The following is a 14595-nucleotide window of genomic DNA, read 5'->3' on the forward strand; positions in this document are numbered from 1 at the left end:
AGTTTCGCTCTTTCACCCATGCTAGAGTGAAGTGATGCCATCTCAGCTCACTGCAACCAATCTCCACCCCCCAGGTTCAAGTGATTCTCCTGCCTGAGACGGGTAGAGACCATGTTGGCCAGGTGTTAGCCAAACTCCTGATTACCTCCTGACTTAAAAGTGCTGGGATTACAGGGGTGAGCCACTGCACTGGCTTTTTTTTTTTTTTTTTGAGATGGAGTTTCGCTCTTTCACCCAGGCTGGTGTGAAGTGGCCAGATCTCAGCTTACTGCAACCTCTGCACCACCCCCGAGGTTCAAGCGATTTTTCTGCCTCAGCCTCTGGAGTAGCTGACATGATAAGTGCCTGTCACTACGCCTGACTAATTTTTGTATTTTTAGTAGAGACGGGGTTTCGCCATGTTGGCCAGGCCGGTCTCGATCTCCTGAGCTCAGCTGATCCACTTGCCTCGGCTTCCCTAAGTGCTAAGACTACAGGCGTGAGCCACTGCACCCGGCCTAATTGCCTAAATGAAAATATATTTCATAACTGAAAATATATTCTACCTTCTAAAAACATATTGTTAAGCTCCTATAGAATAAGATTCTTTTTACCATTATCCACATTTGCCATAGACTAAGAATTACAAAAATAATTCCTACCTATCCTGTGTAAAATAATAGAAACATTTATATGAAACCCCAATTTTTTTAATAAAAGTAAACAACTTCATACCTTGTAAATTATGTTTCTGGAAACCCCACAGTTGAGCTTACTAGGAAATAATTCTGAACTAGCCCTAGCTGGACTGCAAAGGCCAATCACTCACACAGTTCATCTCTTGAGCAGCTGGGCGGGAGCTATGGAGGGTAGTAGAGCTCCAGGCAAGGGCAGTCATATTCGGGACCAGTTGGACTAGGTTTCCCTTGATTAGAATTCAAGGTGTTCTTATTCAAAGGCATCATCATCTCCCTGCCCTAACTCTCCACACTTGTCCTCAGTGCAGCTGTAGAGCCCACTTCCTTGCCCAGTTTCTAGTCAATACCTGCCAAAGCGGTTGACTAAGAGTCCGACGGAAAAGGAGCCGATCATACCCCCGACGGAGAATATGGCCACAGACAAGGACCAGAGAGACGTGAGCAGCACCTCAGAGGGAGGGATATTTGCCTTCTCCGTCAGACTTTTATTGATAAATTCCTTTATGATCTGCAAAATAAAAGCATTGGTGGTAGAACAGACTGTTACAGTTGGATGAGAAAAAAAGACAAATATTAGGGATCATTTCCTTCCTAGAGAATCAAGGGAATAAATAGACGGGAATGGAAGAGTTAGATAACATATTGGAATTAATGTTAACTCTCCCTGGAATAGTAGTTTTTTAATTTGTCCTGAAAATCCCAGTAGGTGGCAGCACCGATGTTCAGTCTACCCCAGCCCCATGCTAAGGGAACCCAGCTTCTTTGTAACTAACCCCTAAGGGATAATACAGGAAGTTTATCACTATGGGTGAAAGAGTGGGAGGAAGAACAGCACCGCTCAGGGTTCAGGGAGTAAATGAGCTTTTTGCTTTGATTAAACGACCCCACTAATTTTCCCCACCAATATTGTCTCCATCTTCAGTCTTGGACAGGATAGATACAAAGTTTGTCTTAAAATCCCCTAGTTTGGGGAGGGACCCTCACTAACTGTGTTGCCCAGGATGGTGTTTAACTCCTGGGCTCAAGTGATCTTTAGGCCTCAGCCTCTGGATTAGCTGGGACTCCAGACAGGTGCCACCGTGCCTGGCCTTAAATTCTGATTTCTTGAAACTCTGCTTAAAGGAGTAACTTCCCTATTCCAGATTCTAATTCTTGTGGCCTGGCACTCACCTTCTCAGGAGCATTGATGACCCCAGTGTTGTAGCCAAACTGAAAAGAGCCGATTGTAGCAACTGTGATGGCAAAGATCAGAGCTGGGGTGACCTGGAGGGAGGGAAGACCGGGAGGAGAGAGTGGTCCTTAAAACTTGTGATTGGTGACTGTTTCTTATTAATTATGGAGCTGTATTAGGAGAATTTGACCTATGAGTGGTATGAAAAGGACAAACATCAAATGAGATTTAGGTAATTAATGGGGAAGACAAAGGAATAGATTATACTAAAGAACTTATCTGGAGATAAGAATGTGAAGTTAACTTGGTGAAAGTGGAAAGAAAATTGGGGAAGGAAGAAGTTAAGAGAAACTGGGTTGGTCAGTTTGGAAATATTTAAAAACTTGCATCAGGTAAAAAGGTAGGCACAGAATTCCACTCAAGAACTGGGAGGGCAGAGGACAACACAGCCTTGGGTAGGATCGCTAAGAACTGATCATTTCGGAAACAAACACAGTGCAGTCTGATCTGTACCCAGACCCCACAGAAGCCCAGTTGTGGTGGTGGGGGAGGGCGTGGTAGTTTGTATCTTCACTGCTGGGCAGCTCTTTGAGTCTCTATCTCTCTGGACCATGTAAGCTACTGGATCTACCCACTGCATCCTGGCCCCATTTCAGTCTTCGTTTATTAAATACAGTTCTGCTATCTCTAACCCCCGCGTAGGGGAAGAAAGAACATCTTACTCTGAACCCAACATATAAGAGACATTTCTTAGTGGGGAGAACCAGTCATCTTCACCTCGCCTGCAATAATTCAGCTGGGGAAGACATTTTACATTTCCACCTCCCGGCAGCTCAACTTTTATGCCTGAGGCCATCTTCTATGCCATTCCTCCCCACCCTACCCCACCAAAAATCCCTTCAATCTTTCACATCTTAAACTCATTTCCTTTCAGGTCGGACAGATTAGGCAGCAGGCTAGGAGCTTCAGCAGAAGTGACCTTGCCTGCAGCCTCCCAGATGTCTCAGTCACAGCTAAGCATTGGTACCCCGGAGGGCCCTGCCAGTACAATGCTCTCTGTTAAATCTTTTTCCTTTTAGTAAAAATCTCTTCTGCCTCCTCTAATCATTCGCTATCTTTGAGAGCCTTTTCTTTAGTCTCAATTTTCCATCCCTCTTATTTTCCTACATTTTCTTTCTTCCTGCTTTGTAGAGATGGGATCTCACTATATTGCCCAAGACTAGTCTCAAACTCCAGGCCTCATGTGATCCTTCTGCCTTGGTTTCCCAAATGCTGGGATTATAGACATGACCCGCCACACCCGGCCCTTTATTTTTAGTTAAATTTATCTTGGTAAAAAAATGCCTTTCTTGCTGGGCGCGGTAGCTCACGCCTATAATCTCAGCACCTTGGGAGGCCGAGGCGGGCGGATCACCTGAGGTCAGGAGTCTGACCAACATGGAGAAACCCCGTCTCTACTAAAAATACAAATTAGCCGGGCGTGGTGGTTCATGCCTGTAATCCCATCTACTCAGGAGGCTGAGGCAGGAGAACCACTTGAACCCGGGAGGCGGAGGTTGTGGTGAGCTGAGGTCTCTCCATTGCACTCCAGCCTGGGCAACAAGAGCAAAACTCAATCAGAAAAAAAATAAAATAAAATAAAAGCCTTTCTCCCTGCAAATATTGCACTACAGCACCAATAATATTTTGTATGTTCTGCACTCACAATTTTAACCCTAATAGGAAGGACAACTGTAATTCTTTCACGAACCCCAACAGATGGCGGGACCCTGGCCTGTGCCCCCAAACACAGACCTTTTCAAGGTCTAATGCTTCCAGAGAAGTCTTCACACTGGCTCTGAGACCCACACTTTTAATCTATACAACCAGGCAGCCCGATCCTCTAAACGCTCAACCATCTCGTCCTCAGTGGTGTATGGTTACCTAAAATAAACCTGAGAAGTAAACACAACTTCTCCGGGTGACTTTCCTATGATAAGAAGGTGAACAGAACTGACATTCAAAGAGAACTGATGAAGCGGCAGCAGTGCAGGCTAGATAAGAAATGAAAAGGCCTTAAGATGGCTTGGTGACTTAGGAGAAAATAGAACAAGGCAATTAACATCATTAATATTTGCCTTTCTGAGTGTACCCCAAACAAGCAAAAATAACCAGTAATTATATCATTCTTACCTTCTGTGTCCCCATGGCCCGAATCTAATTCAAGTCTTCAAGAAAGATCTAGGGGTGTGATTCCAGAAACAGCTTTTTCAGCCAACAAAACCTTCAAAATGTCCTTCTCAGCAGCAAGTCTTCTCCAGGTCCTCAGGAAGGCTCCAGAGCCTCACCACTACAGCATCTCTGGGTCTGGCTGGGATCATGACTATTTATAATCTCCGCAAAGGGTGGAGCCTGAAAGGGCGACAAGCCCCCAGCCCCACCCCACCCCACCCCCCTGAAATAATCTTGTGATCTCTCGGAATTCTGTGTTATCAGAACTTCAGAACTATCCCCACCCCCGCACCGCCGACAATAACGCCCTCCCTCCCCCCTCTCTTCAAACCACATCCTGCCACTCTCTCTACCCTGGTTTTTTTTTTTTTTCTTTTTTTTTTTCAAAAGCTCATCCTTACTCCTTCCCTCTTCTAATAGCAGTTACAACCTCTTAGTTTCACAGACAAAATGCTACCAGAAAAGCCTGGAGGGAGGGCAAATACACTATTTTTTGCTCTTGAATCTGCTTGGGATTAAAACAATCTACAGAGAGATGAGAATAAATCTATCCATATAAAACAAAGTGGGTGCTACTATCAGAGATTTAAGGTTGTTAGAAAGAGTGTAAGCAGTAAGGATTCCTGATTCTATGAATTTATCAGTCGTTTTTTGTTTATAGGGTGGGTCTACAATCTTTTTTTTTTTTTCTTTTTTTTTTTAAGAGGGAGTCTACGATCTTAAAAGGGAGAGAAAGACAGCCTGAGAGAAGAAAATCAGGGAAAGAATTTTGCCAGTGTTCTCTGATTAGCATAATCTCACCTGGAGGGAAGAAACCTGAATTTCTAGGAGCCAGACCAACTATCAGGGCAGCAAGAAGAGGTTCAACTGTTTATGAAATACAATCCATATTCTTTTTTTTTTTTTTTTTGATATGTTGCCTCACACTGTCACCCAGGCTGGAGTGCAGTGGTGCGATCTCGGCCCACTGCAACCTCCGCCTCCCGGGTTCAAGCAATTCTCCTGCCTCAGCCTACCGAGTAGCTGGGACTATACGCACCCGCCACCACGCCCAGCTAATTTTTGTATTTTTAGTAGAGACAGGATTTCACCATATTGGCCAGGCTGGTCTCAAACTCCTGACCTTGTGATCTGCCCACCTTGGCCTCCCAGAGTTTTGGGATTACAAGTGTGAGCCACCGCGCCCGACCCCACATTCTTTAATAAGGTATTTGCCATATCACCCATTCTGAATTCTGCATCGCTCTTTGCTAGTCTCAAGCTTATAGCATCTAGAAATGCAATGAATATCGAGTTCAGTTAAGCAGATATTTGCTGAGTACATGCTATGTATCAGGTACTCTCCAAGAAGCTGGTGATTCTTCAGTGAATAATAGGACAAAAGGCCAGGCGTGGTGGCTCACGCCTGTAATCCCAGCACTCTGGGAGGCTGAGGCGGGCGGATCACGAGGTCGAAGGATCGAGACCATCCTGGCTAACACAGTGAAACCCCGTCTCTACTAAAAATACAAAAAAAAAAATTAACTGGGCGTGGTAGTGGGCGCCTGTAGTCCCAGCTACTTGGGAGGCTGAGGCAGTAGAATGGTGTGAACCCGGGAGGCGGAGCTTGCAGTGAGCTATCACGCCACTGCACTCCAGCCTGGGCGAAAGAGCAAGACTCTGTCTCAAAAACTAATAATAATAATAGTAATAATAATAATAGTAATAATAATAATAGGACAAAAGAGTTCTGACCCACAAGGCATTTATAGTGTTTCCCTTCTAACCTTTTTGTATTTAATAAGAAGGGACTAGGACAAGCAATTCTCACATAACTGGAAAAGATAATGAATACCCTAGTAGTTATGGACTGTGAGTTTCTTGAAAGAAAAGTGTGAGATAAGTATCTGATTACTAAGCTATACAAGAAAACTGAACAAGCTAAGTAGGAGAAGAAAATAGGAATGAGAACTGAGGGAGGGATAATGGGGAGAGAGAAGAGTGGCTCCATGGTGAGAGCAAACAAAGCAAAACAATTTAGTTTGTGTTTAAACAGCTGGGTAAGTGGGAGATAGTATCTAGGCTTTTTTGGAGGAGGTATATCAACTATCAAATTCCTAATGTCCCTTTATTTGTAGCTGGCAACCCTTTCAGTACTGGAGGTGGCAGGGTGGGTGAAGGAAGCTTGGTAAAGAGATAAACTTTTTCCCAGTGGTGAACTGGAGAAAGTGCATCTTCCTTTAGGGTTTTGGTTGAGGGCCTAGAATTCAAATTAATACTGCTGTACCCGAGAAAACTAGATTACTCTTGCTTCCTTTGCTTTAATGAGGATACTGTTAAAATCTGATTTGATGACAACTCCCCTCCCCCATCTAACCCTTGCCTTCCAGGAAATGCTGAGCCAGAGGCCCCTTTAGTCACCACCACAACTGAATTTGGCATCTAAAGGAAAAAGGATATCCCAAAGAGCAGTGCTGTGCAATAGAAATATAATGTGAGCCTGTCACATTATGGTTTCTAGTAGCCACATTAAAGATTTTAAAAGAAATGAGAATTTTTTTCATAATTATTTTATTTAAACCCAATATATCCAAAACATTGTCATTTCAGCATGCATTCAATATAAAAATTATTAATAGCTTATTTTTTTGTACTAAGTCTTTGAAACATATTGTATATTTTAAAGTTACAAATTAAAGCAATATGTAGCCCTACCAAAACAACAAAGTTGTGTTTATCAGGAAAATATTTTAAATTGCATATCGAGCATTGCCTGGACAACACAGTGAGACCCCTTCTCTACCTAAAAAAAAAAATTAGCTGGGTGTGGTAATGGCATGCGCCTATAGACCCAGCTTCTTGGGAGGCTAAGGTGGGAGGATCACTTGAGCCCAGGAGGTAGAAGCTGCAGTGAGCTATGCAGCCTGGGCAACAGAGTGAGACCCTGTCTCAAAAAAAAAAAAAAAATGTATTGAGCATATTGAGACAAGTATTCCTTGAGCAAATGGGACCTAGGAGGAACCTGATGCTCAAAAACCAGTTCTGGAGTGGGCTGGCCCCCAAAGCAACATAGATGTCCAAGCTTAGATAGTCCTTCACCTTGGTCACTAGAGAAGAGTTGTGATGTAAATCTCAGTCCTAGAATCTACATCTGCATAATGTAAATCCCAATCCTGGTTTCATGCAGCTTTGTGGGATGGATGCTTGCTATATGATAACCAAGTGGAAAACAAACATAAAATCTAAAGTCAAGGAATACAAGGCTTTAAACGCATTGAGGTAAAGACAGGGAAAACTATCTCTTTCATAAAACAATATAAGAGGCATTTCAAGACACACTAAAAAGCTAGTAACCGGGCCAGGCGCAGTGGCTCACACCTGTAATCCCAGCACTTTGGGAGGCCGAGGCAGGCAGATCACCTGAGGTCAGGAGTTCGAGACCAGCCTGGCCAACATGGTGAAACACTGTCTCTACTAAAAATACTAAAAAATTAGCTGGGAGTGGTGGTGCGTGCCTGTAATCTAAGCTACTCAGGAGGCTGAAGCAGAAGAATCACTTGAACCTGGGAGGCGGAGGTTACAGTGATCCGAGATTGCGCCACTGCCCTCCACCCTGGGCAACAAGAGCGAAAACTCTGTCTAAAAAAACCCAAAAACAAAAACAGAAACAAAAAAGCTAATAACTGATCTAAAACTTTCCTTGCATTCGTAATATTCCTCATAAAGAACAACTTTTGTTAAAGCATGTTACTTTTTAATCTTCCTTTATTAGGTTAGTTCACTTGAATTTGAAAACACTGTAGAAAATAAGTCGTCAAGATTAAGAAGGAAAACATTTGAGAAATGTTGATTTTCCTGTCTAAACTGGGTTTACATCATCCTTCCATCACTCCCATTGATCCTGAAGGGCCTACTCCCAGCTCTCAGGTCCGTCCCACTTTCAGGAAGGTCTTCCCTCCTCCTCCCTCTCCCTTCTTCAAAAATGAATCCATTCCACATCAGTGCTACATGAATTATCCTAAATCAGAATTTGAATCTTATCAATTTCCTACACAAATATCTTCAATGATTATTGAATAAAGCCTAGACCAGTACTGTCCAATATACATATAGTATAAGTCACAAATGTCACTTAAAATTTTTCTTCTGGGCATGGGGTCTCACACCTGTTGTAATCCCAGCACTTTGGGAGGCTGAGGTGGGCAGATCACTTGAGGTCAGAAGTTCAATACCAGCCTGGCCAACATCGCAAAACCCCGTCTCTATGAAAAATACAAAAATTTAGCCAGGTGTGTCCACACACCTGTAACCCCAGCTACTTGGGAAACTGAGGCATGAGAATCACTTGAATCCAGGAGGCAGATGTTGCAATGAGCCAAGACAGTGCCACTGCACTCCAGTCTGGGTGACAGAGTGAGACACTGAGTCAAAAAAACAAAACAAAACAAAACAAAAAAACTCAGTAGCCACATTAAGAAAATAAAAAGAAACACATTAATTTTAATATTATACTTTATATACCCTAATATACCCCCAAATTCTCATTTCAACATGAAATTAATATATATAATTATCAATGAGATATATCTTGACTCTTCAGCATGATCCCAACGTATGATGCCAGGCTTAGAATATACTTAAAATATACACCCAAGAAAAAAAAATTAGAAGTATACTTATGCTTTGCCTCAGCCAATCTAACTATTTGTCAGTTTTCAAACAGGCCCCATTCCCTGCCTCATAGGTTTTACTTTGTCTTGCTCTGTCTTAAAAAATAAATCCCTTTCATTGCTGCTTGTACAAATCTTTCCCATCCTTTATGGGTCAATTCTAATGCAAGATCCTCCTGGCCAAAGGACATACATTTGAAGATTATGCATATCTTTTTGGTTTTTTTTTTTTTTTTTTGAGAGTCTCACTCTATCGCCCAGGCTAAAGTGCAGTGGCGTGATCTCGGTTCACTGCAACCTCTGTCTTCCGAGATCAAGCGATTTTTCTGTCTCAGCCTCCCAACTAGCTGGGATTATAGGCATATGGCACCACGCCCAGCCAAGTTTTGTAGAGATGAAGTTTTACCATGTTGGCCAGGCTGGTCTCAAACTCCTGAATTCAGGTGATCCACCCGCCTTGGCCTCCCAAAGTGCTAGGATTACAGGTGTGAGCCACTGTGCCCAGCCAAAGATCATGCATGTCTTCTAATACTATATTTTTTTCTTGAATTGTAGGTATCTAGGTTGGAACTCCATGGGAGCATGATCTGGCTTAGCTGTTTTGAGCAGGCCCAGAATAGAATGGAAACCCACTACATGTTAGTTGAATCAATGAATGGTTGTATGTAGAAGTTATAGGAATATGTGGAAGTTGAGGGTATTGAAAAACCTGATGAAGACCTTCAGGTTTTTTTGTTTTTGTTTTTGTTTTTTTTTTAAAGGAGTCTCACTCTGTCGCCCAAGCTGGAGTGCAATGGCGCGATCTTGGCTCACTGCAACCTCCGCCTCCCAGGTTCACGCCATTCTCCTGCCTCAGCCTCCTGAGTAGCTGGGATTACAGGCGCCTGACAGCACACCTGGCTGATTTTTTGTATTTTTTTAGTAGAGACGGGGTGTCACCGTGTTAGTCAGGATGGTCTCGATCTCCTGACCTCGTGATTCGCCTGCCTCGGCCTCCCAAAGTGCTGGGATTACAGGTGTCAGCCACTGTACCCAGCGACCTTCAAGTTTTAGATGAAACATCATCTCTTCCAGGAACTTGATCCCTCATAACCTGTTTTTATGTAGTTTAATTTTCTTTTTTTTTTTTTTTTTGAGATGGAGTTTTGCTCTTGTTGCCCAGGCTGGAGTGCAATGGTACACTCGCTGCAACCTCCCCCTCCCGGGTTCAAGTAATTCTCCTGCCTCAGTCTCCCAAATAGCTCGGATTACAGCCTCCCACCACCACACAGCTGACGTTTTTGTATTTTTAGTAGAGATGGGATTTTGTCATGTTGGCCAGGCTGGTCTCAAACTCCAGACCTCAGGTGATCTGCCCGCCTCGGCCTCCCAAAGTGTCGGGATTAAAGGCATGAGCCACTGTGCCTGGCCAGTGTCTTTTAATTTTCTTCTTCTTTTTAATTTAAGAGACAGCATCTAGCTGTGCTACCCCAGGCTGGACTGTAACTCCTGGGCTCAAGCGATCCTCCTGATAGCTGGGACTACAGGCACACTCCATGTTCCTCAGAGTCTCACCTTAATTGTCTTCTTTGTCACCCTATTTCACGTGTAAACCCCTTAAGAGCAGGGATTTTGTGTCTTCTTTCTGTTCGCAGGCACTTTACATAGTCCTGGACATATGCGTGAATGAACCGTCAATTGAATGACATGTTGAACTAAAGAAAGAAACTGAAGCAAAATTAATATAGGTAGATGGTATATTTGGGCCAAAGTTGAGGACTGTATCCTAGAAATCACTAAGAAGTGCTCCAGAGAACAAAGGAGAACCTTGAGATTTTAAAGAAAAAAGGATTAATCAGGAGAATGGTGAAAACAAACATTGTGTTTCAGGAATTCTCACAAGTTTACAGAAATAACATTGATCGGCCAGGCCCACTGGCTCACGCCTGTAATCCCAGCACTTTGGGAGGCCGAGGCAGGCAGATCACCTGAAGTCAAGAGTTTAAGACCAGCCTGGCCAACATGGTGAAAGTCCGTCTCCACTAAAAATACAAAAATTAGCTGGGCATGGTGGCGCGTGCCTGTAGTCCCAGCTACTCGGGAGGCTGAGGCAGGAGAATCACTTGAACCTGGGAGGCAGAGGTTGCAGTGAGCCGAGATCATGCCACTGCACTCCAGCTTGGTGACAGAGTGAGACTGTCTCAAAAAAAAAAAAAAAAGAAAGAACACTGATCAGTGATTGGCTATACCTAGTTCAACTACAGAATATGAGTTATGGTGTCCAATATACTGTATCATTCAATTAATTTTTTTTTTCTTCTAGACAGGGTCTTTCTATGTCACCCCAATCTCAAGTGATCCTCCTACCTTAGTCTCCTGAGTAGCTGGGATTACAGGCATGCATCACCATGCCCATGTTAATTTATATCTGTTGATCTGGAGTTCATACAGAAGGCCACTTCAAAATAATTACTTGGCTCAAGCAGGGATGGTAAGTGACTGCAGTCTCATTTCAATGCCTCTCTGGACCTGTTAATTTAAAGGGGATTCAGATTCCTCAGATAAAAAAGGTTATTGTCGGCCAGGCACAGTGTCTCACACCTGTAATCCCAGCACTTTGGGAGGCCGAGGCGGGCGGATCACCTGAGGGCAGGAGGTGGAGACCAGCCTGGCCAACATGGGGAAACCCCGTCTCTACTCAAAATACAAAAATAAGCTGGGCGTGGTGATACATGCCTGTAATTCCAGCTATTTGGGAGGCTGAAGCAGGGGAATCGCTGGAACCTCGGAGGGGGAGGTTGCAGTGAGCCGAGATCGCGCCACTGCGCTCCAACCTGGGCAACAGAGCAAGACTCTCTCTCAAAATGAAACAAAACAAAACAAAACAGAAGTTTACTGTATTTCTCAGAACAAAGGAACAAACTAAAACTTATGAACACTTCAGTTCCCCCTGAAGCATTTGGTTTAGGAAGGTCATATAGTCTTCCGTGCAGGCCACACAAACAGGGTGAAACCAAGGTTTCACCTTTAACCTTGACAGTGAAACCAAGGTTAGTGAGTACATTATTTTTATTTTTCTGTTTCTTTTTTTTTTGAGATGGAGTCTTGCTCTGTCGCCCACGCTGGAGTGCAGTGGCCGGATCTCAGCTCACTGCAAGCTCCGCCTCCCGGGTTCACGCCATTCTCCTGCCTCAGCCTCCCGAGTAGCTGGGACTACAGGCGCCCGCCACCGCACCCGGCTAATTTTTTGTATTTTTAGTAGAGACGGGGTTTCCCCATGTTAGCCAGGATGGTCTCGGTCTCCTGACCTCGTGATCCACCCACCTCGGCCTCCCAAAGTGCTGGGATTACAGGCGTGAGCCATCGTGCCCAGCCATTACTTTTATTTTTAAATTATAGAGACAGGGACTCACTATGTAGCCCATGGTGGTCTCAAACTCCTGGCCTCAAGCTAGTCTCCTGTCTCAGCTTCCCAAATTGTTCAGATTATAGGTGTGAGTCACCACACTTGGCCAAGGAGTACATTAACCCATAACGAAGTATGTGAAGTTTACTTTTACTCTATTTTGTATGTTAGCTTTGAATACATAATATAGGACTTTTGGAAAACTTCTTTTTTTTTTTTTTTTTTTTTTGAGACGGAGTTTCGCTCTGTCGCCCAGGCTAGAGTGCAGTGGGCGGATCTCAGCTCACTGCAAGCTCCGCCTCCTGGGTTCACGCCATTCTCCTGCCTCAGCCTCCCGAGTAGCTGGGACTACAGGCGCCCGCCACCTCGCCCGGCTAATTTTTTGTAGTTTTTAGTAGAAACGGGTTTTCACCGTGTTAGCCAGCATGGTCTCGATCTCCTGACCTCGTGATCCGCCCATCTCGGCCTCCCAAAGTGCTGGGATTACAGGCTTGAGCCACCGCGCCCAGCCGGAAAACTTCAAACAACAAACTCATCATGTTCATAACTGACATGTTTATATCATTCCACACAGTCTGAAACTGGGACAAAATACTGAAACTAGGATTGCCTTGGAAAATCTGGGCATCTGGTGATTGTATTAATACAGTATTCTCATCAACTCTCTGCGTAATTTTTAAACTTTTGAAATGTGTAAGTTCCTTGCACATAGAAAGGCTTAATCATTGTTGAATTAATTACAGAGGGTATAGAAACAATCTGGATCTTTCTTCCTTTTTATAATAAATTGCCATAGGACTTCAATTCTGCCAGTCATAGGTTCTTCTGTTTTTCAATAGCCATCTTTGTCACTCATGGGTATTAAAACATGGTTTGGGGAGGCCTAGGTGGGAGCATTGCTTGAGCTCAGGAGTTCAAGACCAGCGTGGGTGACATAGTGAGACCTTGTATCTACAAAAAATTTAAAAATTAGCCGAGCGTGGTGGTGTGTGCCTGTAGTCCTAGCTACTGGAGAGGCTGAGGAGGGAGACTTTTGAGCCCAGGAGGTCAAGGCTTGCAGTGAGCCGTGATCATGCCACTGCACTCCAACCTGGGCAACAGAGCAAGGCCCTGTCCCAAAAAACAAAAACAAAAACAAAAAAACCCAAAACAAACAAAAAAACCCATGGCCTGAAATTGTTAAAGTAGATACCTATTTTAATATTGAGCAGGCCGGGCACGTTGGCTCACGCCTGTCATCTCAGCATTTTGAGAAGCCAAGGCTGGTGGATCACCTGAGGTCAGGAGTTTGAAACCAGCCTGACCAACATGACGAAATCCAATTTCTACTAAAAATACAAAATTTGTTGGGCGTGGTGTCACATGCCTGTAATCCCAGCTACTTGGGAGGCTGAGGCAGGAAAATCGCTTGCTTGAACCCTGGAGGCGGAGGTTGCCGTGAGCCAAGATTGCGCCATTGTACTCCAGCCTGGGCAACAAGAGCAAAACTCCGTTTCAAAAAAATAAGAAAAAAAAAGTTATCTCTTTAGAAGAAATAACATCTTTAAATAAAATTTAAGAGGCTGAAATTTAAGAGACTATAATTTAATATTACTAGTCTCTAATACCAAGATTTTTAGTGAACTCTATTCCCAGAATAGGGCAGTGGTATTGAATTTTGGGGACACAATTCAGTCCATAACAGCATGTTATTGGAGAGTCACTCCTTTGTATTCTTCCATCTGGAATATTCTTTCCAATCAACTAACTCCTGATCATACTTCAAAAACCAGCATTTCTTGTCATTTGTGAAACTTTCCCAGAAAAACCTAAGAAGATCTGATTTCCTTTGTGCCACCAACCATCTCAAACACACCCATCACTCAGTACTTACTGAATCCCATGGCGAGTATTTGCTTACCTCTCTAAGCTGTGAGCACTCTAGGGGCAGAGACTGGATTTTACCTATCTCTAGATTCAGAGTGCCTAATAAATAGGTGATCAAAATGTCTAATTAGGGGAATAAAACAAGTCCGAAGTATATCCTTAGGACTGCTAATATCTAAATAAGCTAGAACCTAATTAGATAACGTAATTATAGGAAAGATTCATTAATAAAATTATTTTTGTAAGTGTCAAAAATGTCCCTTAGATAAGTAAATCCTTCTAGGAATGTAGGTAGATGGGGCATGATAAGCCAATTAATATGATCCCCTTCCAGCCGGGCGCGGTGGCTCATGCCTGTAATCCCAGCACTTTGAGAGGCTGAGGTGGGCAGATCACGAGGTCAGGAGATTGAGACCATCCTGGTTAACAAGGTGAAACCCCGTCTCTACTAAAAACACAAAAATTAGCCGGGCATGGTGGTGGGCACTTGTAATCCTAGCTACTCAGGAGGCTGAGGCAGGAGAATGGCATGAACCCAGGAGGCGGAGCTGGCAGTGAGTCGAGATCCTGCCACTGCATTCCAGCCTGGGCAACAGAGCTAGACTCCGTCTCAAAAAAAAAAAAAAAAAAAAAAAA

General features: G+C 43.7%; 1 protein-coding gene across 1 annotated transcript in view; it reads right to left on the minus strand.

Annotated features, from left to right (window-relative positions):
- SLC2A3 (solute carrier family 2 (facilitated glucose transporter), member 3) overlaps positions 1 to 4312 on the minus strand; it is a 19753-nt gene extending 15441 nt beyond the window's left edge. Inside the window, exons 1-3 of the mRNA XM_011998317.1 lie at positions 4021 to 4312; positions 1848 to 1940; positions 1025 to 1185 (exon numbers count right to left, since the gene is read on the minus strand). Of these exons, the coding sequence (XP_011853707.1) occupies positions 1025 to 1185; positions 1848 to 1940; positions 4021 to 4035 (269 nt within the window). The 5' untranslated portion in view covers positions 4036 to 4312. The remainder of the gene's footprint in view (positions 1 to 1024; positions 1186 to 1847; positions 1941 to 4020) is intronic.
- Between the last annotated feature and the right edge of the window lie 10283 nt (positions 4313 to 14595).

Source organism: Mandrillus leucophaeus, unplaced genomic scaffold (assembly GCF_000951045.1).
Source record: "Mandrillus leucophaeus isolate KB7577 unplaced genomic scaffold, Mleu.le_1.0 Scaffold568, whole genome shotgun sequence".
Lineage (NCBI taxonomy): Eukaryota > Metazoa > Chordata > Mammalia > Primates > Cercopithecidae > Mandrillus > Mandrillus leucophaeus.